Source organism: Melozone crissalis, unplaced genomic scaffold (assembly GCF_028551555.1).
Source record: "Melozone crissalis strain CALT ecotype California unplaced genomic scaffold, PUWL_Pcris_2 ptg000068l_1, whole genome shotgun sequence".
Classification (NCBI taxonomy): Eukaryota; Metazoa; Chordata; class Aves; order Passeriformes; family Passerellidae; genus Melozone; species Melozone crissalis.
Genome location: NW_026535846.1, coordinates 13,217,091 through 13,241,424, shown reverse-complemented (window position 1 = coordinate 13,241,424; position 24,334 = coordinate 13,217,091). Strand labels below are relative to the sequence as shown.

The 24,334-nt window shown below is 37.5% G+C and overlaps 1 protein-coding gene across 4 annotated transcripts in view; it reads left to right on the top strand.

Moving 5' to 3' along the window:
• STAG2 (stromal antigen 2) overlaps nt 1-24,334 on the top strand; it is a 73,305-nt gene that overhangs the window by 25,196 nt on the left and 23,775 nt on the right. For all 4 annotated transcript variants that reach the window (XM_054289465.1, XM_054289461.1, XM_054289462.1 and 1 more), the window contains exons 2-11: nt 11,176-11,320; nt 11,924-12,002; nt 13,087-13,248; nt 15,981-16,077; nt 17,345-17,421; nt 18,995-19,199; nt 21,440-21,591; nt 22,813-22,886; nt 23,001-23,124; nt 24,145-24,243. In XM_054289465.1, the coding sequence (XP_054145440.1) occupies nt 11,277-11,320; nt 11,924-12,002; nt 13,087-13,248; nt 15,981-16,077; nt 17,345-17,421; nt 18,995-19,199; nt 21,440-21,591; nt 22,813-22,886; nt 23,001-23,124; nt 24,145-24,243 (1,113 nt within the window). In that variant the 5' untranslated portion in view covers nt 11,176-11,276. The remainder of the gene's footprint in view (nt 1-11,175; nt 11,321-11,923; nt 12,003-13,086; nt 13,249-15,980; nt 16,078-17,344; nt 17,422-18,994; nt 19,200-21,439; nt 21,592-22,812; nt 22,887-23,000; nt 23,125-24,144; nt 24,244-24,334) is intronic.

The window sequence follows — 24,334 nt, the reverse complement described above, 5'->3', positions numbered from 1 at the left end:
ATGAAACTGCTGTACAAGCTAAGCTGTAGCTGATGTAAATTCAGTCAACACTGTAGTGTAACCTTATTCTATCTTTTGTACATACTCACCAACTAACATTTAGCAGGCAGAAATGGTTTTTGGTATGCCCTATGGTGAAGGAGCTGATAAACTATGATGGCTAAAAAAGGTTGTTCTTTTTGTGTGTGACATTGGCTAAAAACAATCACTGGATTTCTTTCCTTATGCCCAAAATGGCATTTTTGTCTCAGCTGGAAGGAAGAAAAAAGAAGGCAATATTTAGCATGCAATCCTTGTTCCATGTGCTGGAGGTGAGGGGATTGGTGCCTCCAGGTGCTGCAGAAATGCTGCAGGTTTCAGGCACCTCCAGGAATTCAGCTCACCGGTGCTGTAGGGTACACCCTGCTCCAGAATGCCTCTCTTGGAGTGGGGGAAGGGGGAGAAATCATAGCACATGTAGCTTGTTTAAGAGACATCTGGCACTACTGCTCCTTTTTTTTTTTAAAGAAAATACAGGAAAAAGGCTGAAAGCAAGTACCTTATCTCAACAGCTTCTGCTGTGTTGCTGAGTTGGTAAGTCTGATAGTTGTAGTTTTAATATTTTCATTGTATGGAACATGGCTCAAATAAAATATTTACTACAAATTGTGGTACTTGCATAATGTCATCAGTGAATTTTCAACATAATATAAATTTAGCTGTAGGGTATAACTATCTTTTGAAAGAGGAGGGAGCTACTAGCTCTATTTACATCATGAATTTTCTCAAAAGCAAACATGTAGGGGTATAGCTGCATCGATATTTTTTTTTCTTCTAAGATTAAATGAAGAAACCAAAGGTTTAATTTTGATTAATGTAACTAGCTCTACTTGTATATTTTAGGTCTGTGTAGAATGGATGCTTCCATGTAAAGGATAGTCCTGCACAGTAATAGAGGCACTTGGAATGGAAGATAACTTCAGAAGAACAAATTTCACTACCCTTTTCCTCAGAATACTTTACACACATTAAGACTTGCTCAATATTTGTCAGCCTACTCGGGAAAATGAGATTGGTCTCTAAAAAACCTGGGTTTGATACTCTTTTTCATGTTAGCTTCCATAAAACAGGCCTGGTTTGTTCGAGCACTCCCAGCTGGCTTAATTTTCTACCTGCCCCAAGTAAGCAATTACAGATTTGAAATGCCAATATTTTTGCAATGTTTTTGAGACACATGCAAGTGGCCAGGCTGCTTTCCTCTGGATGTTCAGTGAATGTCAGTAGTTAACTGTAGGTCTCCATACATGAGGTTTCAGTGCCAGTCATCTCTCCCACAAAATGATTTTAAGAGGACTCTGTTTTAGGATGAATAAAGGGAAAGGAGAGAGTCGTGTTTAGACTTAGTGGTGATAAAATGTATTTTTTGTCCAGTAATTAATTAATGAATTATTAATTAATTACTGACTATGAAAATTTTTTATTGTGCATTTATTCAGTTCTCTAAATTGTACGGGGGAAAGCTATGCACATCACAGCTACTGTTTTGTATAAAATTGGTATTCAGTACTGCAAATCTCTGAACAAACCAATTGGGCTTTTAGCCCAAATGTTATGAGGGAGAACAAGAACAAAATGTTGGGTATTAAAAATGTTTGAGCTATGACTGAGGATGTATGGAGCACAGATGTTCTGAGGTTGGCAGAGTTGCTGAGATAAGTTTTTAATGAACGATAACAAGGTTTTCATCTTTATTTCTTCTGTTTTAGAGGCAAAGCCAACTCTTGCATACGTGTGTAGTTTGCTTGAATTTTATTTTGTAAGGATGATTATTTAGTTTGATCCACAATCCACTTATGAAAGGCTTAGGTTTTAGCTTCCGATTGCTTGGTTTGGATGTGGCACAATATTTTTAATTTTTTTTCTTAAATACTCCTTTTCCTTTTTGATGGCATAGATTTTCACTTGGGCCAGGGAAGGATGGACATGGATGGCAAGGTAATGGCAGTCTTTGGAGCTGCCCTCTGAATTAGTTCTCCAGTGCTGCTGTGAGACTGTGGGTGATGGATGGGGTGGGTGGGTGAGCACCCAGTGCTGGGTGCAGAGCAGCCATGGCCCTGCAGGTGGCCTGGGGCACCCTGGGCTGTGATGGCCTTGCTGTGGCCCAGGCCTGGTAGGAAAAAAAGCTGGGCTGGTTGAGCAGAACACGATTATAATGAATGAATTATCCTTCCCACCATTTTAAAATTTGTTGTTTTAAAATTAAAGATCCAGGTAAGACTAACACCATTTGGCTTGTGTCTCTATTCTTTCCTGTTTATTTCTGTGGTGAATTTAGTGTCTTTTGTCTTTTAGTTACTGTCTGGAGCCAGTTCAAACATTTTGAATGGTGTGAAGGTTCAGCTAATAAACTGGTGAATCTGAGCTGACCAAATGTAGAACAGAGTTGGTCTCTTTTTGCCTTCTGATCTTGGAAGGCTTGGGATCAGCATGCAGGGGGCTCTGCAAAGGACTGTCCCATGTGTGCTGTGATCTGGGCTGATACCCGCTGACTGGGAGATGTGCTTGAGAGATTTTACTTCCCACTCTTCAGTAGTTTTATTTTATAGGGTTTTCCCTTATTTCAGCCATCTAATACTGACTGTATCTTAGAATAGCAGCTGAAGCTGTTGCAGTGTGCTCTTGTATAGTCCCTCCTCCAGAATTTGTAATCAAACACAGTTGTTCTTAAAAATGCCCAAAGTTTTGGGCACAAACCTCTGGACTTTTTAAAGAGGAAAATCTACATGGTAGGAGGGAAAGCAGTGGGCCTCCACTAAGTGAGGCAACTTGCAGGCTCACATTGGTCAGTGGCAGAACAAAAACCAGAATTTGCTAGATAGGGGATGCCTTGTCGGTAGGAAAACCCTGCTTCCACCCTGTGCACTGAAGTAATTCCTTGCTGTTGGTTGTACATTTGAACAATGCTAATTCTGCTCAAGGATTTGCTGTGGAGCAGCTTACCTGCTTGCTGTGGACTGTGCATGTCTTCATCCCTAGCTTTTACAAGAGCAAAGATTTTGAGGGGATGTGCAAAGTACATTTTTGAAAAATCAGTATGTGAAGAGGCATATTGTTGTATTCTGTAGTTTAGCTTGGAAATTTATGGCATTTAGGCAGCTGGATGGTGTGCTTGCCTTGTATATCATAAATGAACCACTACTCGTTTTTTGACTTAAGTAGGCATGTGTGGCTTTTCCCCCCACTTCTTTCCCCCATTTATTTATTTTTTTCAAGTCTTGGTTGTTATCTGACTTGGCTTTTATTCTTCCTAAGAGCCTAATTTTCCACACAGTCAGACTAGAACATCTGGAAGCAATCTCTTCTTTGGCAAGGAAAGCTATGACAAACACAATGAGGTGTAACTTCTACTTTTGTTATCTTACCTTTGCCTTTTAAAAGACATCCAAACTCAAACCATTTAAAATATATATGGGAGTTTCAGGTGTGTTTTAACAAAGCTTGGGAATATTGTTGGGCAGGATCATTAGAGAATAACACAGGTATTTTCCCCTTTAATAAGCATAATAGTGGCATTTACTGTACAGTTCAATAATCTTTTAGATACTGTAATGCAAGTATTGAGTGTTTTACAGCCACATTTTACTGGACAGTGTGAATTACTAGTTGCCACTATAAACACCTCATAGGACTCAAGCAGTAACAGTGTACTTATATTTCAAAATAGCATTTAACTTCATTAAAGATATGGATGTTATTAATGGTACTTTAATGAGCAATCCTATGACTGTGAAGCACTCACTGTAGCAAGCTCTTTTCCTTCTGTAATAGTTGTTCCACATATTTAATAAAACTAGCAAAAATCAAAAAGTACTTTCAATGAGAGGAGGATTATTTGGTGGTGTAGTTGAGAATGGCAGACTTATTAGGTCAAATAAGTACAAAGGTCCTTGTATATTATTCACTTTTCAAGCCTCTAAAATCGATGTAAAGTCTCAACTTTCACTTTGAATTTTAGCCTGACTTCTTTCATATGCCATTTAAATTTATTTTTTCTTTCATTCTTCCTTCTCCCCCTCAATAAAGCCTGTTTAAGATTTTTCTTTCATAGCATTGAACTGTGAAAACGAATTTTGCTTTGTGTTGACCAGTGTGTGCATTGCCTCTGGGGGCCTGTGTTTCGTGTTCTTGGCTGTTTCCTGGCTGGCTCTCTCAGGTTCTGGGGGTCCTGAGATGCTCTCAGCCACCTTCTGGCTGAGGGGTGGTGAGAGGTGGATGGCTCTGTAGGTACTGTGCAGTCTGCTCTATAATGAAAATGGAGGAAATGCTTGTGGGAAAGCAGTAGGGAGGAGCTTTGAGGAGACAGCTGGGACTGGGCAGGTGCCTGATGAACCCAGACAGAAGGTGCTGTCACAGGTGCCGTATGTGTCCCAGGCGGGTGCCGTGTGAGTGTCCCCAGGCGGGTGCCGTGTGTGTGAGTGTCCCCAGGCGGGTGCCGTGTGAGTGTCCCCAGGCGGGTGCCGTGTGTGTGTGAGTGTCCCCAGGCGGGTGCCGTGTGTGTGAGTGTCCCCAGGCGGGTGCCGTGTGAGTGTCCCCAGGCAGGTGCCGTGTGTGTGTGTGTGTCCCCAGGCGGGTGCCGTGTGTGTGTGAGTGTCCCCAGGCAGGTGCCGTGTGTGTGTGTGTGTCCCCAGGCGGGTGCCGTGTGTGTGTGAGTGTCCCCAGGCGGGTGCCGTGTGTGTGTGAGTGTCCCCAGACGGGTGCCGTGTGTGTGTGAGTGTCCCCAGGCGGGTGCCGTGTGTGTGAGTGTCCCCAGGCGGGGGCCGTGTGTGTGTCCCACGCGGGTGCTGTGTGTGTCCCAGGCAGGTGCTGCTCTGCAGGGCTGCTCCTTCCCTGGCAGGTGGGTGAGGTGGGCAACTGGGGCCTGCTCAGCCCCACAGAACTGCAGGCTTGGCAGTGGCTCCTCCCAAGAGAAGGGTGGGAATCCTGGCAGGAGCCATGCAGAGCCTGCAGTTTGCCATGTTGGTGTAGGAGCTCCTGTGTCACAGCAGAGCTCTGCTGCTGGTGGGGATGCTCTGACAAAGCTGGCAAAGCTCCTCGTTGTCTTTGTTGGGAAGGTAGAGTTCAGCTGCCCATGGTGCATCCTGTGACTTGTGTGGCTGCAGGAGGAGTTGATTCAGTTGGTTGATCCAATGGAGGGCCAATCATGGGGGAAGAAAATGGTTTTGGTTTTATAATTTTCTTGCTGCTGGTTTGCCTGAGTGCCAGAATGAGCACAAACTTTCCTGTGTGTTTAGAGAGATGAAAGGAAAACCTACTGCTTGCAGTAACAGCCCACAGTGTTGGAAGGGCATGTTCTGAGATGGTTCTTCCCCACTTATTCAGCAGACTTGTTGTATGAACTAAAGAGCAAATGTTATAAAAAATTAATAAAGAGCAGGCTAGGGGAAAAAATTGTAGTGAAGGCATAAAATCAACAATCATCATAACATGGCTTTTAAAATTTTTTTGAAAGATGGAGGGATGTACGGTCCCAAGTGGTGTGGAGGGGGTGTAACAGCTGGAAGTTTAGGGAAAAAAATGTGAAGAAGGAGACTGAAAAGATAAGAGCTGTGTGAATTCAGTCATTTAGGTTCTTTGTTGGCATGTTAACTGTTCAGTGGCTTTGGCACAGTGGATTGGTGCTGTGTATATTGACCATGTCTCTCTTGGTAAGCAAGGAAGAATGTAGATTGATGGTTTCTAGTTCATGTCTTTCTGTAAAGGAATTGCAAGTCTCATTTGTTAAGCAAACAGCACAGAAATAACCACACAGATAAAGGTATTCATTGCATTATTGTTTTGTTTACTCTTGATTGCACTATTTTAATATGATCAAAACTGCTGATATGGTTATAACTAATATTAAAGTGCAGTTACATTACAGAATTACACCTGAAGTATGTTTTCTGTATTTTACTCAAATTGCAGAATTGCTTCAAAGCTTGTTGGCAGCTGAAATACTAGGTTGTGTACTGTTAGTAGAAATAACACACTCTTTGAGGTCTGTAGAGAATGTCGTGCACTTGCTCAAAATCTTGCTTACAAGTCCACTTACAGAAATAGAAGCAAAAGGAATATGAAGAAGCAGATTTGTCTTTTTTTTTCCTGAATAACTAACACTTTTTAATCAAAAAAAAGGTTAGGCACATTCTAGTTTATCAGAGAAAGGAGTGAGAGGTATAATGTAGTTGATGCTCTTTTTCTCTTCTAAAATAGTTGAGGGAAAATACTGGACATATTTCTGATCCTTTATTTAAATTTTATCTGACTAGCCTTGTAACTGTTGCTGTTGCATAATTGGTCCTGAATCATCAGCATCTCTCATTCATGGATAGGTAAATAATTCAGAGATGAACTTCAGCCCTTCTTTTCAGCATCACAGTTTGAAAAGTTCTAATTTTCTGAATGAAGTGAGGTCCTTGATTTTACAGGTGATTAATTGAATTACAGAGTTAAAAATCAATACATCTCTGAACAGCCTATTCTGCATTACCCAAATCTTTTTCCTGGCCATGTAGCCATATTTTAAAATTTGCATCTTTGTCTTCCCAACAAAATGATAACTGTCTTACTGATTTGCATTATAAAACTTCCAGGTGATAGATGCCAAGGATCCAACAGCAACCAAAATAAACAGCCTGTGTAGAGAATCCTCCCCAACCAAAACCCATCTACCTGAAACCTCACAGTGAGCTTGATCAATAACCCTGGAGTTACTGCATTTACACAAGTGTACAAAGCACAGACATTTGGGGCTGTTGTTGTGATTGTTTATAGTGTATGTGTGTATACACATATAATTATGTATATTCTTAGAGCAAATGCTGCTCACTGAATTGCATTAATAGATCTGTGCATGTAGCAGGAATTGTGGGAGGACAGGTAGCCCTCAGCAACTGCTGATGACAGCAGATGTGTTATTGTGTGAGTTGTGCTGGTGAATTCTGTCCACTTTTGGCAGAGTCAACATTTGACCAGTGTATTTGAGTTAATCACAGCCCATACCTAAATATTAATGTAATAGGGATAAAGAGCCTTTAAGGTTTAAATCTGTTTTTGAATGAATATGCTTTTGGAGTCCTGATAGTGTTTCATGCTTGCCTCTTGCTTTTAACAGTCAAATTCTTTTAAGTAGGAGCCCCTCCTACATTTATAGTTGGAAGCATTATGTATAATTACTGTTGCTGGACTGCTCCTGTTGTTCCAGTAGGTTTTTTAGTTCAGTAATGTTTTGTTAGCTAAGTTTTAAATAGCAAGGTACAATAAAGGGATACATTATTTCTGCTCTTACAATGTTTTTTTGAAATCCTTCTGCTTGTTTTGAAAGCCAAATACTGAGATTAGTCATACAACAGTAGCTGCATGCATTTTTGTCTTTGTAAGAGTCATTGGAGTCAAACATGTATGTGCCTTTATTTCAAAAAGATGAAGAAATCCTCTGGTGTCATAACAATCTAAATACAAATCTAAAGGAAATGTGCTACAATTTTGTCACAATTTTAGCAGTCTGTTATAAAGTTTATTGCAGAGAAATAACTAGGTCAACCTCTGGATGACCTGTCTTTTGGAGTTTCTTCAGTTAGCTTTAGGCTAGAGCTCCACCTTGTGATCCTTCAGCAGGATACATTTTCTTTTTATAGTTAATAATTTAATTATGATTTCACAAAGTTCAATGCCTTTTAAAGTTTTCACAGGCTTGAGAGATTTCAGTATCTGCTTGGGAAAATTAAAGTTGGAATTCTGTGAACATGCCAAAAAAGAAACTCAAGAGCTAATTTTTTTGATACAGTTTAGTTTAGAGTTAACTTTCTGGAGTTCTTAAAACAATTTATTAGAACTCATGTAATAGATAATGTAAACTTGCACTGTTTGGAATGACATCTGCAAGAATTTCACTGTGATATATGAACTTGATGTATTTAAAAAGTTTTTGTAGGAAAATCATTCATATAAGCATCCTTCCTTATTGACTTCCTGAACCACATGCTTTGAATGAGTCATCCAGTGTGGGCATGGAGACATGGCTGGCAGTAGTCTTGAATTCCCAGAAGGTGTTTAATGGGATGAAGGATTTGGGGAATGACCAGTGTCACTTCTCCCATACCAGAACAAGAGAACATGACATAAAGTTGGAAAGTAATACATTCAAGGCAAAGAATATGCCTTTTTGTAGTATGGAATTTGGCTGTGGGAGTTCTTGGATGGAAGATCCTCCATTGAGTATTGAGTTCAAAAACTATTTGGAAATACTAATGGAAAAAAATAAGGTGTTGTAAAATATAGGGACAACCTCTCTGGCCAGCAAAATCCATAGATTATTTCTGGATGCCAGGAAGGCATTCAGGGAAACTTTGCTCTAAAGAAAACAGTGTTCTTCCTTGGGCAGCTTCTCTTGGCCACTGCCAGAGGGGGCTGACTGGACTGGGTTGACCCTGCTGGCTGACCATTCTGTATGTCTGTGTTAATCTTGTAAGATTATTCTCTAGCAGGACAAATGCAAGGGGGTTTTGGTCATTGCTGGAATTTAAGCTTGATGCCTGAGATCTGTTACGCTCTTTCTTTGTTCACCATTGCCAGGTGTTCATCTCTGGCTTCTGTTTTCCAGAATACCAGTATCTAGTTGCACTCATGAGGGCTAAGTTTGTTCTACCTTCAAGAAAAACAAAAAATATGAATCTCACTAGTTAATGCTTCAGCATCAGGCTGAACTTGATATGTCTGTTCTGTTCCAGGAGGTGGTTCTGACAAATGCTGCATTTTCTCTCATGTTTTGTGGTCTGTACTAAGATGAACAGTTCTGACAAGAAGTTCAAGTTGGTGTAAATGGCAGACAGCTTTTGCTACTGATTTATTTGGCTTGTTTGATGTAGAGAACAAGTACTCTAGTAATTTGCCCATTCTTTTTCATAGTTTTTGGTTTTTTTCTTTAATTTCTGTGATTCTAAGAATTTACTGAGATTTTTGCAAAATTTTGTAGGATGGAATGTTTGGGTTTCATATAAGGAGCCAATTTGTTTGTAAGGAGTATGATTGTTGCTTTAGTAGATGTCTTGCCTCTTAACATTGAAAAATATAAACTAGGAAGAATCAAATACCAGGACATTGATAGACAGGTTGAACTTGAAACTGGTGGTTTTTGAAGTTTGCATCTCTGCTTTGCACTGGGACTGAATCACAAGCATTCCTCAAAAAGAACTTGTGTAGATGTTTCTTATTCATTTTTCTTTTTTCTGTTCCCCCTCCCTGTACAGCTGAGCAGGTGCCAAGCCTGATGACCAAGTCATTAAAGTTTGTCCTTTTCCCAAGTTCGAGTTGCTGATTGAAATAAAAGTAAATATTAAGAGATAAATAATACAAAGTACACAAAACAATTCCAAAGTGTAAAGCTTTTCGATATGTTGGCTTCTGAGCAAGGCATTTCACAGATGGCCTGGATGGTATAATATCACCTTGCCACCAAAGAAGGGAATTTCACCCTTCCCTCCCCTGCTGGAGGCCATGCAGTCTTGTGTTTCCTGTGCCTTGACTCTGGAAATCTGCTATTGAACCAGTTTAACTTGAAAGTCTCAGGGGAAAGTACTTGAGTTGTATTTTGCCCATTTTACTGGGGACTTTGATTGGGTGATACTGCATGGGCAGAGCCTGCAATGGTGAGTGGCTGGGCAGGGGTTGCTGCAGGGAGGGTGAATGGAGTGCATTGGTCGTGTGCCCGTGTGGTGCCTTTAGAGAAGGGAGCAATGCAGTGGCAGAGGGGGCTGCCATTCTGCAGCATGGTTTTTGTTGAAGCTTTTTACCTTCTGCCGTGTTTTGGATGGAAGATGCTTTTGTATTTGCAGCCTGTCTTGAGATTGATCATCTTGAATCTCCCTGCCTTTGCCGCTATTTATTTCCACTGTGGTTCTCTACTTTAATGTAATTACGTGAAATGTGAAGAAAGAGAACTTAATAAGTTCAGAGTTTATGGTTTCTCTCATTTCTCTAAATCTGGAAGCTACAGTGGCCCCTAGCATTCAGAATAAGCACTTGCAGGAGAAAACCTGTCCAGCCTCTGCCACACGCTCAGTGGAAATGCAGTCTCTGGAGCAGAGCTACCAGACTTTGAGCAACATGTGCTTAGCATGCCAAAATGAAATCTTTCCCTCAAATACCTAATCACTCCAGAAAGCTGTAGAGTCAGCAGACTGACTCTGAAGGTTGTTCTCCTTGGTATTATGTTTTTAAAATTCCTGAACATCATACTTTCTTAATTTCTCTGTGTAAAAGTTAGCCTGGGGAGCAAAGTGAAACAGAAAACTTAGCAGATGGCTAAAACTTGAAGTATCCAGGGAAATTCCCCCCCCCCCCCCCCCTTGATAATAGGAAAAATAAGAGAAAAAACTAAATTTATTATAATGAACTGTAGTATAATGAAGTTTAAAGCAAGTATTTCACAATCTTTGGTTTTCTTGCTAATACAATTGTGTTTCCAATGTTTTCCTTTATACTATGTGGATAGTGTTATCTTCCTTGATACTCCTAAGAGTTTTGTCAAATGCTTCAAATGTTAAACCTGTTGTAAGTCTGGTTTATTAGCTCTGGAAGACATGGAGTTCTGAAGCAGCTGGTTAAAATAACTTGTTGTAAGAGATTATATTTATGGAAAATTACATGGAAGTTGGCAAGTTGGAGATGTAAAGTTGCTATATATAATATCTTGAAGTATACACATATTGTGCTTCAAGTTCAACATCAAGTCTGGTTTTGGTTTGGTCAACTAGAACTAGAATTACCCTACTGTGGTCAGTTCTGGGCTCTGCTGCTTAGAGGTGTTAATGAAAACTATTCCAGTTTGCTCATCCTAATCAGGAAATAAGAAGTGGTTGGTGATTTTTTTGTTTGTTTGTTTGTTTGGGGTTTTTGGGTTGGTTTTTTTTTATTGTTACATTTTGTTTGGTTGAGTTTTTTTACAGTATTTCTGTACTATTATTTTTCTGCAATGCTTTTACCATTTGTGGAGTCACTATGTTAGTACGATCATGAGAGGACTCAAAATCTTTAAAGCAGGGACAAGCTTGGTTGGAAACAGAGGATAGTGTGGTTTATATTTTCTGTGTTTCCAACTCTTTATCCTTCCATATGTGGAATAATTTTCCCTGTATTTTTTTATTTATTTCATTCTAGAAGTTGTGTGCTAAAAAGGAAGAAAGAAAAGTAAGCTTGCACTTCAGACTGCTTTTTGAATATCTTTCTAATACAGTGGTGTTCCAGAAGATGATAAAGAAATGATAGCAGCTCCAGAAATACCAACTGATTTTACTCTCCTTCAGTAAGTGTTTTAAAAATTTGTTGTTCTGTTTGTAAAAGTATTGTGTCTTTTTTGTGCTATGGTTTACTTTTTCTTGGAAACAAGGAAACATAATAAAGCATGGTGTTCTATTTTTATTTTCTATTGAGAAGTTGATAAAACCACTTAAAAATTTTAATTGAGTATTAATTCAACAGTAACTTTAATCAGATTAAAAAAAAATTAAAAAACCTTTATTTTAAATCAAGTAGTTGAAATATTTGCCCTTAACTGGGGTGAGTCACTAAATATGTAAAATATGTCATTCCAAATGCTTTAGTTAAAGCCAAATTAATAGCTTCCCTCAGGCATCAGTTCCTTGGTGTTTTTGACATAATTTTACTAAGCCTTTTGTCTTCCCACAATTTTTAAGAAACTGACATTTGAGTTTCCAGGATTTAGAATTAGGTACAGATTACATTTTGGTAGGAGAGGTACAGTGATTATTTTAAGCAGACCAAAAGAATCCAGTTCATCCCCTTTGGTGTTGACTTACTAGACTGAGAGCATACTGTGATTTTATATAGTATATTGAAGAATGTTTCTGATGAAATGTGTGAATGGTTTGTCTTCTTATCCTTGCAGGGAGTCTGAAACACACTTCTCTTCAGATACAGACTTTGAGGATATTGAAGGAAAAAACCAAAAACAAGGCAAAGGCAAAGTATGTTCAGTCTTTAGGGATACTGAAACGTTTCTACTATTATAATTGAAGAGTTTAGCACTTTCTTTGAAGTTGAATGAGCAAGAAGGAATATTTTCTGAAAATGCAAGTGTTCTATGAAGAGAGTTCATATTTGTATTTGCATGGAAATGCTTCATCCTGACTGTTCCTGTGATACTTCCTTAGTGCTCTGAAGGCATAAGGGAGGCAGGGGAGGAAAGGATAAGCTTTGATTTGATCAGTCTTTTGGCATATTTTCCATCCTGTACTTAAATTCATCATGTATTCTGTGTTTTTTAGTTTGAAAAACAAACAGAACAATAATTCAGTTAAGAGTTTTTTTTAACAGGTTGCAGACAGGAGGTTACAGTAGTGGGGTGAGAGGTCTAAACCCAGTTCCCAGCCTTTGTCTCCCTTCCTGGGACAGTTGTCCTCCCCATGTGCCTTTCACAGGCTCCATAGCCACCACATGTGGCTCCTTCCCTGCCGTGCTGGCCTGGGCTGTGACCCTCATGGGCGCCCCCTGAGCCTGCAGCAGGGCAGAGACCTGTTTGTGCAGAGGTGCTGATGGATTTTATACAGTGGTCATGTCATTTGTACTTTATGCTCTTTCTACAAACACACCTGTCTGCTCTTCCTCATCCCCACTTGCCAACTTAGATGAAAAAACAAAAGGTTAATGAATTGCAGAGGAGACTTTGTGATGTGTTAAGGAAATTGCCTTAGCTGTTTAAAAGGAAATATGTATAATCTCTTTTACAATTTAAACATGACAAAGATCTGTGTTGTACACTATCACTAATCACATATTTAGTTGCTTAAAGATTTTAAATGAGGGAAGGAGGAACTTGTATAGTTCTTGGTGGTCTTGGTATCACTCAGGATCAGCTGTTCTCAACTTTTGAATTTTTATTTTATATATACATAAACATACACACAGGGACACACATATACACTGACATTTAAAAAATATGGTTGCTGAAAATCCAAGGCCTTGCCCCTATTTTTCATGGTATGGATAATAATTTCTTTTTTTGAATACTTCATGATAATTAAATAAAACCTCTTGTGTGTGTGCTTGCAGACCTGTAAAAAAGGAAAAAAAGGACCAGCAGAGAAGGGAAAAAGTGGAAACGGAGGGGGGAAGCCCGGTGGTCCCAATCGGATGAATGGACATCACCAACAGAATGGTGTGGAAAACATGATGCTCTTTGAAGTAGTTAAAATGGGCAAGAGTGCTATGCAGGTAAGACCTGGGATAGCTCTTTGGCTTGGATGTAGATACAATTTTAATATAACAGTATTTTCTTCTACATGCAGTTTAATCAAATAAAGTCTAAAGTAATTTTTCCCCTTCAATTTGCTGTTTTTACTTATATATAGGAATCAAAATAAAGTGGTTTTGCTTTGTTGATTTTTGAATGTGCATGAATTGATATTTCATTTTTAATTGTTATTCATGAATAATCACATATGAAATGATTGAATTTGTACTGCAATTCAAAATAAGTTTTTGGTATCCTGATTGAAGAAAGGTTATTTTAGATTGCATAACTTTAAAGTCTTTCTTGTGTGGTGGTAACTAAATGCAAATGTGGCTTAGACTTATTGTTGTCATAGAACTTAACAAGAATCTGTAGTTTTTACATGCATCCAGAGCTTAGATTATCTGAAAATAAATAGTTGCTTCTCTTCTCTCGTGCAAAGTAAAATCACTAGCTAAAACTTACAAGCTCCTCTTTAAATTTCCTGACCCAAATTTCAGCCAATTCCAGTGTAGCAATATACTCTGGCCAAGTCAACTTAGGGTAGATTTAACCCCTTCAAGTATCTACATTAGGTACTCCCCCCACTGCATTTACTAACAGGATGGAAGTCAGACTGTTAAGAAATACAGCACTGTTTTTGTTGGTTTTTTAAAATATTCAGGTAGGTAACTGGAGTGTTTGCTTGGCTGTGAGTCTGCCAGTCGAGAGAGGGTTAAAGTGTAATAAGTGTAAGCCTGTCAGCCATGAAGCTTTGCTGCTGACTCACTCATGTGACTCCTGGCAGTGTGGAGGAAAGACTATCTTTAGCTCTGAAAATCTGGAGTTTGCTGCTCCTGTAATACACATGCAGGAAGCTGGGTTGCTGTGCAGCTCTCTCAAGGTTTACAGCTGGGAACAAGAACAAATTACTTGGATGTATTTGCACAGAGAAATTCTGATTTCCCCATCATTGGTTTTGTTCTATTTCAAAGCAGATGGAAAAACAATACTTCTCTAACTGTTGCTCTGTGTGCAACTTGTTCAGCCAGTAATCAGTAATTGTATCTTCATGAATTTTTAACTGTTTAAAATTATATACAGTCAGAATATTTTGCTTTCTAAGGGCAAAATGAACCTTTGCTAGGTCTGATTACTTTGTTGAATTGGGAAATTGATACCTGAATTGTGGTCAATTTTTTTAAAACTAGGAAGAAAAAAATTCTCTAATTATTTTTAAACTAAAGTCCATTTCAGCAGTCAGAGTACAAAGTTTCCTCCATGGCCCTCAGTGTTTGCTTATCTGGGAAAATTTTGGTAATAATTTTAAGTTAACTGTTTTATTTTAAATTCAATTCTGTACCTTCTGAATTGGTTGACAAGGTGCTGTTAAGTCATAGGTTGGACTCAATGATCTCAAACATCTTTTCCAACCTAACCCATTCTCTGATCCTGTGAATTAGTGTCTGTTCCCTGGCAGAAAGAGGTGGTTCATTCACGGAGACAAAATGTTTCATGAAACAACTGTTTTGCTAGCACTTCTTTAAATTTAATAGATTCTGAACACAAGGCTTCCTAATGGAAATATTTATTCCATTCCTATAATTCTTTAAGTCTTGCATGATAACTTTCTTTAGAAGCTGAATTTGTTTTCTCCATATTTCATTCTTCCCTTTAGGTCAGTCCTCTCAGGTCCAGTTCGTAGGTTCTTTTCCTCCTGGAAAGAGCATGAGGGTTTCACTTTGAGTTTTTCATTGTTTTTGTTGTGCTGACAACAGTTGTGCATGACACTATAAACAATCTGAGATTCAGGGAAGAGGGATTTAGCTGTATCTCTGTTCAGAAATTTTTCTTCAATATGTTTTATTTGTCCTCACAGCAATATTGGCTGTGAGAGTGAGCACTGAGAATACAGACAGGGAGCCTTGGAGATGGTGCATAGTCCAGCTGTCTTTTGAAATTCTGAATTACTCCATCATTTAGGGAAGGGTACTAACATATTAAAAAAAGTCAAACATGAAAACTTGATACTACAGCGAGTGTCTTGTACCTATGTTAAAAAAATTGTGTGTGTGTTTTATGACCTTGGCAGTAGATGGTTTGTACTCTACAAATGGATGGTTAAAACATAATTGCATGTAAATTCTGTTTTCTCAAAATGATTTTCACAGGTTTAATTGCTTCACATTAAGGTCTTTTAATAAAACGTGCTTGTTCCTCTGGCTTAGTGACTACAGAGTAATTAATATCCATGGAGTGTAGGGCAGTGCTGTTCATCCTGTTATGGCAAATGTGGATGAAGCAAAGTTCATCCAAGGGACACATTTTTTGAAGAATATAGGGAGCTGTGGCTGTTGGAATTGAATGTACAAATAATATCTTCAAAGAAATATCAATGGCTTGGCACAGCAGGGGGAGGGTGTAAATAAAAAACCTGATTCTGTAAAATACCCCAATTATTTTTTGTGTTCTTCCCAAAAATGTTACTGTAGAAGGATATGGTATTCCTGTGCTTTATGTTGAGGTGTCAGTCTTGTATATGTTTATAGAATAAAATGAGTTCTTGAGAACATACAGCAGTAAAAGGACATCTGAACATTTAGTTCTGTGCTATCAAAAAAGAGAGTTTTCAAGTTACTTAAAGTGATGAAGAAGAATTACTTACTTGAAAGCAGTTAAGTAACAATGTCTTCAATTTATGAAAACTGAGCAGTGCCTTTTTGTTTTCTTTCAGTCTGTAGTGGATGACTGGATAGAGTCATACAAACATGACCGAGATATAGCACTTCTTGATCTCATTAACTTCTTTATTCAGTGTTCAGGCTGCAAAGGTAAGATACTCAATTGGCTACTCATCCATTTCAGCAATATTACAGCATGATTCTCAGTCTTTGCTTTCATACCACTGAGGCTGTAAGACTGCTTCATCCCCAGAGCTAGTTTACATTATCAGGTTCTTGGAGTTAAACAAGTATTTCTGACTGGGAGCAGGAGGTGTAGAATCCTATAATGTAGTTTAAAGTGTTGATTAAGCCTTTTGTATTTACAGCAGATAGAAATCAATACTGGGACTTAACATGTGTTTCTTCTTCTTTTGTTCCTGCTATTATTTCAGAAAATCATTTCTCCTATCACTAGTAGTTCAGGGTATTCAGTCTTGGAATTCTAATTTGGATGTACCTGTGTTTTATCATTGATTAAAGTTGCTTCATACTTTTGTAGACATGCTTGTTTCAAAAGATATTATGGACAGCTTTATGGTAGTCTGTCTACAGTAAGGTTGTGTTTCCATATTTTTTTCTTTATTTTCTGATTTTTCTTTCCTCATTTCCATGTCCTCCATTCTTTTACCTCTCACCTCCTCTTGAAGAGAAGGTGACTTGCCTTGCAGTGTCACCATGCTTGGTAGAGGAGGACTGGATGTAATTTGTTCTGCTCAAGTGCTTCTCTGTCCTGATAAACTTTTAAATGAGTGTAAATCTCCAGAAAGCGAACAGTGTTCCTCAGAGGTTATCTGCACTTTCAGGAATAGTGACCTTTTGATTTCTGTTACAAGATAAAACTGCAGAATCCTTTAATGATTTCTGTGATGATCCTTGCCATGAATTTTTCCAGTAAACTTCGGGAGGTCTAACAATTTGAGGCCAAGACAAATAGAAATTTTATGAAAGTGTTCTGTTTTTTATAGTGCAGAAGAGAAGAAGTAGTAATACAGCTGTTGGAAATTGTCTTGCACTATTTAGAATCTTGAGTCCCAAAAGGTCACTGCAGATGGTGGAATGCTCACTGGTACAGAGGCCTGGCACAAGTACCTTTGACTTCTGATAGACTGAATGAGTAAATTCTAGATGTGTGTGTACATGCACACAAATACACTGCTTAAGAAGAATAAGACTAAACCCCACATAAATAAAAGGTGTTATGTATTTGTTATACAGGAATGATAGAAGAAAAAAAGTGAAATTTATTAAAAATATACATGTGTAATCAGTAGGTTTGGTGAAAATGGGTTATTTTGACATTGTAGCAGGAGGTATGTCATCTGCCATCTACAGCTTTCATATTAACAGTGCTAATGACCTAATATCTGAATTGTAGGAGTTGTTACAGCAGAGATGTTCCGACATATGCAGAATTCTGAAATTATCCGAAAAATGACTGAAGAATTTGATGAGGTAATTTAATGAAGTGCTGGTTATGTATTCATTTTTATTTTCCTTTTACCTGTCCTAATCTTGCTGGATCATGTTTATTTCAAGATATTTAATTCAAGAATATGGAGTTACAAAAATTACAGGTCTTTTATGAATGAATATTTTTAACTCTTATTTCACTGAACTTAAAAGACTAGGAAGTAAAGCTCTGCATGTATACAACTTATTTTATTAATGGTTTAAGAAATCAATATTGACTTTCAGTTTTTGAATAGTGGGAACTCCTACTTTGGTGGCACTGGGGGATGCCTCCCTATCTTGCTGTTTATATGGGGCCTTATATTGTCTCTTAAAATGGTTGCTGAATTTATTTCTGTGCATTCATTAATCTACAAATCGTGGGGATTTAAATTTGATTATTTTCCAGTGGAAGACTAATGCTTTTCCTTTGATGGGGATTATGGTTTTTTCCCTTTAAATTGTCACTTTCTATTCCACAGAGTGTTGGGGTAAATGAGATGTATTGGTTTCTTTTTTTTTTTTTTTTGATGGGTGATGTGGTTCTTTTTGGTTTTTTTTTGTTTTTTGTAGTTTTTATTTTGTTTTTGTTTTGGGTTTTTTTTTGTTTGTTTCATTTGGCTTTCATTTGGTTTTGATTTTCCTGGGTTTGGGCGGTGTTCCTTTTATCCTGTGTTCAGAGAACGTAAATGTAGCTTTAAAAGCTCCTCTCCAAATTTGTCTAGTACAGAGGCAATTCTCTCCACTGCCACTCCTCCAATAATTAAAAATATCAATAACTCTAACTGAGGAGATAATGTAATATCCTTTTCTTTAAAGGAATTTTAGTATTCCTTAAAACTACCTCTGCATAAATAGATTTGACTACTCTAAGGCAATATTGTGTGAAATTTTTAAAGCCACACCTAGGACTGTTGGCACATGTTTTTTTAAGCACTATGTCATGCTGACTCTTTATTGTAATAGAATTCTAATGAGCAGCTCTCAGATTTCTAATCCCTTTTCATGGATACTTACTTTATTTTTCAACCTGTTTTGTTGCTCAGCCTCTTAAAGAAACTGTTCACAGTGGCACTGACACAAATGATTCTTTTTTTGTCCCTGTCATTTCACCATTATTTGTAAAGGCTTCCATATCAGGAGAGGGCACACATTTGTTATATTTGAGGTGTTGTAGTAGGTAATTTTATGCCTTCAGGAAGTTTAAGCCTGTTATGTAAGCATTTCCCTGTCAACTTCCTTATGATCCCAATGTGTTCCTAAACTTGTCACCTAACTGTTCACGTGATGATTCTAGTGTAACAAAGATTTGTAAGGCAAATGATTTTTTTTCCATTTACTTTGTGTCAAACAAAAAAGAGGAACTAGTAGTTAGAATGTTGTCTTTGTGTTATAACAAGCCTCAGCTGCAAAGTATATTCATATTTATGGAATCATATTCTTCTGATGTATCATTTTTAAGGCCTCTGAGATTTTGGCTTTAAAATTGCACATATCTCTTCTTAATCTTTATTTAATGAAATAACTTTCAAAGTGTTTGAAAGAGTTTCCTGTTTCCTTTTCTGCGTTTTAATAGGATAGTGGAGATTATCCACTAACTATGGCTGGCCCCCAGTGGAAAAAGTTCAAATCCAGTTTTTGTGAGTTCATTGGAGTGCTCGTCCGACAGTGTCAGTACAGCATCATCTATGATGAGTACATGATGGACACTGTCATTTCCCTGCTCACAGGGCTGTCAGACTCACAGGTCAGAGCCTTTCGGCACACTAGCACACTGGCAGGTCAGTGAATTCTGTTTATTTGGCTATTATTATTGATTATATTTATTTGGGTATTGCTTACATTTAATGTTTTGTGTTGCACGGGACAGAATTACTCTGCTTGAACTTCTTAATATTCAACACTCAACTTGTGTTTTATTTTGTGATAGTTTTCATCTTTGGGACAGCTTTTTATCTTGGATTTTTGTTACTAAAAACACAGCACTATTTTTGAACATTCTAGCTCTCTGGTATTTTAATTTTTGTTACCTTTAGCAGAAAAGTAAATAGAAGGAAATCTAGTTGATTCTACTAGATTGTCTTTGATCATAAATAAGGGTGTAGGTGTCTTTTAATCTCAAATGCAGTTGAACCTGTTCATGCTCTGCATTAAGTCAAACAGAAGTTGTAGTTTATGTTGGATGCAATTTTTACTAGAAACTTAAATTGTGCTACATATTGAGGCCATGGCGCTATGTAAAGTAACATTTCCAGTCTTTGCATTAGAAATCATTAAAAATAATTTTTTCATCAGTAATACAGTCTCTAAATGTCATTGTTTTATGTAATTGACCTCTTCACATAATTTTTCCCCAGTATGTTAAATTGTGAAGAAATCCTTTATGAGTTAAGTATGGAATGTTTCAAAGAAATGTATTTGTGTGGACAAAGGATGAGCTTCTTGGATAAGGGAGTCCTAAACTTGCACTGATAACTGAGGAAGGATTGGGAATGGCATTGTGTGGCTGTCAGCTTATGTGAGGTTATGGTAACAATTTTACTTTGAACGAGGTAAAATGAGGCAGAGTGTGAAACTGAGGTTTTGCCACACAGGAAGTAATTATTGTTAGCTTCCCTTGACCTGGCTGATTTACAGCTGGCTTCAGTCCTGACTGCCATATCAGTCCTTCTGCATCCTTGATAGCCCTCTTGAATTTACATTAGCACACTGCACATGGGGCTGCTGCTGTGTGACTTCTACCAGCCAGAGCATTTCTTATGGAGAGAGGAACAAAACTTTTTATTTCAGGAGAATTTACAGATTCTACTGTATCATCAGTTTTGACTGTTGCACTATGTGACTTAATACAATTCTAGGTCTTAAAAAGCAAGTTATTACCTTTGGTTTTTTTTTTTAATTGGAGTTGTGCCTGAATAAAAGTTGCAGAAATTGCCCTGTTGTGTGTTAGTTTCCTTCAAACAAAATATTTCCTTATAAGCCATGTGTTTTCATTTGTTCACAGCAGCAGTGATTTCTGTTGGTTTTGTGTGTTCGTCTGAGTTTTAGTGTTTGCATTGTTGAAGATCATATTTTATATGGAAAAGAGTGCCAGCAAAATCCTTGTATCCATATTTACTGGTACTTCTGTTAATTTCAGCTTCTGTGATTAACTCAGACTTGCTCTTTAATCTTGGAGATCACAGTGTGAGATGATATTTCAGTGTAACTGCATGTCTTTAAGCCTTGCTCATTAGCTTTATGCTGGTAATACATGCACAGGAATTTTCTGTGTCTGCTTTGCCAGTGCAAGCCCTTTTATGCCGTATTACAGAAGCTCACATGGCAAGCAAGTACACAATTGATCACCTTTTACTTTCTGAAAAAGGGGTATTTGTCTGCACTCTTTTAAAAAGGATTGAGCTAAAAATAAAAGGACACAAAAATCCCACGCAAGTGTGTTTTATATTTTGGTTTTCTAGCTTGTAGTCGGCTAATGGGCTTTCTCTGCTTCTGCTAATAAATGAATTTTTTGAAAACCTGCACCTTTTAAAAATTAAATTGAGTAGAAAAGACTGGTGTGATATGGTGGTGTTGGTTGTCTAAGACATTTCCTTATGAAGGAAAAAAATTCTTATATGTTTAAGACTGAATGGTATCAGTCTAACTGACTCTGATAACATTATTCTAGTATTTCTTGGGCTAAGTTTATTAATCTTACATTCTTCATTTTGGGGAGGAAACAGATCCTGTATCTCTCAATTCAATACTAATAATGTACGTATAATAAAAATAATGCTTATAACATTAAAGAAGTGATAAAAAAGAACAGAATAGCAACATTGCATCTGTTGTCTTGATAAATAATGATGCAGTGCTTGGTAAAACATTGCATAAGTTTGTGTATCAGAAAATTACACTAAATATATTTTCATAGATACAGCAAGGGTTGACCAGAAGAGGTGTCAAGATTTTTCTTCTAAGTTTTCTTAGATCAGGTAACCTTTTAAATAATCCTTATTCTTTTCACTTACTTTTGTAGCCATGAAACTGATGACTGCTTTAGTGAATGTGGCATTAAATCTAAGTATTAACATGGACAACACACAGCGGCAGTATGAAGCAGAACGAAATAAAATCATCGGGAAACGAGCTAATGATAGGCTGGAACTCTTACTGCAGAAGAGAAAGGAGGTTAGTCCAACTAAGTATTCATAAATATGAATGTTCATAAATGGCCACTAATAATTAATCTGGTTCTCTAATTGGTTTTGGTAGTTATCTATCTCTAGCTCTTCAGGTTGTTCATATTTAATGCTTAAACAACTTTGCAAGGTGCTTCCTACTGTCTGGTTTTCTGTAAAAAGAAGTAAATGTAGAGTCTTAAAAATAGTAGTGTTGCAGTGAGGTTAGTGAGAGAGATTGCAATCAGTAATAGATACATTTTTGTTGTATTTCTTGAGGAGTTTCCTACACTGAGCTCAAATATGTATTGAAAGTTTCCACACATTGACAGGTTTTGGCTTCTAGAGAAGATCTCCATGATCTTGGAGCAAAAAACTGCTTTTATAATGTCAGTAATGATCTCAGCAGAAAATGTATTTAAAGGCTTCAGATAAGCTTTTTTCATGTACAGAAAGCACTATCAAAGTTGAAAATGCAGTCTACTTCTGTTTTCTTTCTTTTGTGTAAAAGAGACTTGCTGATTCATTGCTGACAATGTTGTCTTGTTGAAAGCCCTAATTCAATCAGGTTTCAGTTTGTACTGTTGGGGCAATTGGTGGTTTGGTTTTTGTTTGTTTTTTGGGTGGTGGTGGTGATGTTTGTTTTCTTTTAGGTTTTTGGTTTTTAGACGTTAGGAATAACTTCTTCATGATCAAAGGAAACATCTCACCTGTGCTCTTCAGCATTTGTACTGTTACCTGTTAAGGGCTTTTTTTCCTGACAGTTGAGACAAACTAACAAGTTTGCCTTCTGATCATCTCCCAAAGATCTTGCAGTTTGAGACTGATCTCTGAACAAGCCATTCAATGTAGTTTTGTTAGATATGTGTGCAGGGCCTGTCCTAGTGTGAGTGATACATAGATATGTAAAAAAGCAATGATGTTACTAGAAAATTAAATCAGGCTTTCTTACAAATTAAGAAGGGCCTTTCAGAAACACAAGATGTCTTTGTTACACTTGAAGACCAGTTTCCCAGTAACCAGAATTACTAAAATTTGTATACTGTGGTAGGTATAATTTCTTAAATAATGGCATATTGTACTGTGAAACAGATCTGTGAATATTTCTGAATCTGTGAAAGGATTTAATGGTCACATTGTAAATGTTAATTTAGTTTGTCTAGCATCAGCACCATCTGATCTGACTGTTAAAGTGCTGCTCACTGTTTATGTACTCTCTACGTTCTTTCAGCTTCAAGAAAATCAGGATGAAATAGAAAACATGATGAATGCAATATTTAAGGGTGTTTTTGTGCATAGATATCGGTAAGTTTCTCTCAGTAAGTAATGTGTAGCATCATTAATTTATTCTGGAAGCTGGGGGCAGGTTATTTCTAATTATTCATCTCTTTGAACTTACTGCCCCACTTCTCTCCACAGAGATGCAATTGCTGAAATAAGAGCCATCTGCATTGAGGAGATTGGAATATGGATGAAAATGTACAGTGATGCCTTCCTCAATGACAGCTACTTAAAATATGTGGGATGGACTATGCATGACAAGGTAAACTGCACAGAGCAAAAGGAGCAGAACTCCTTGGTTTTAGTTATTGATCTTTCCAGACTAGGTTTGGGTCTCTTAACTGTTTGAGTTGATCACTGCTTTCCTTATCACCGGCATTTCAAAATGCATATAAGCCAGACTTGAATGTTTTTAGAGAGTACATATAGATTTTTTTGAAAGAAACTGTTATTTGTAGGCAAATGGTCTTTTCTATTTATTTATTGCTGATGCAAACTTGTAGTTCATCATGCTTAACTGCTTCAAGTTAACACATCATCCCTATAGCCTGGCAGTACTCTGTTTTGTCAAGTTATGAAACTCTGGCATTCTCATCTAGCTGCAAAAAGTACGGGAAAAGCCCCCTTTTGTGCTGGTTAGTGCCTCAAGCTGTTATTTACCAACTACCACCTAGAGATTATTCTCTGCTTGGAGGGGTCAATATGGTTTACAAATACTCCCTGACTCATTATTGAGTCGGCACATTGCCTCAGTTCTTGCATCAGAAACTTCAAGCTGTTGAATTTTAAGTGAAAGAACTGAGGGATGCTCGGTCTTGCTGTGCTGTTCATTGGCTTGGTGTAAAAACCCCATAACCTCTGGCAGTGGAGTGAGGTCATCTTTACCTTAGAACATGTTCTCTGCTGAAGCAGATCTTGTAGTTCAAGAGGAGTATTGCTCTCTTTATCTCCTTAGTAATTTTGATTGAACAAGGAGTGATCATCTATGATACAAATATCTTGAGTGTTTAGAAAGAATGAAACAGATGTATTTTGATTTATGGAGATGGTAACTGCAGGAAGACCTTGGGGGGTTTTGTTAGTTTTTGTTGCTTCACTGCCTTGTTACAAAGAAGATTATATCCTTATGTCATTAACATGATTATTCGTAGAGTATTGTGACAGCATTTAATCTTTGTTTTTGAATTAATTCTTACTGTAAAAGAAACTTATCCTGTATGACATGAAGATCACATCAGTATCCTATATTTGACTTTTAATTCAGTTCTTAATTTTATTTTAGCAAGGAGAAGTAAGACTCAAATGCCTAACTGCTTTGCAAGGGCTTTACTATAATAAGGAACTTAATTCCAAATTGGAACTCTTCACCAGTCGGTTCAAGGTTAGTGTTATTTCTTACTTTGAGTGTATATGATTTTTTAAAAAGTTGCATTACACATCTTTCCTCTTCAAAAATATTTTCTTCTATGTTC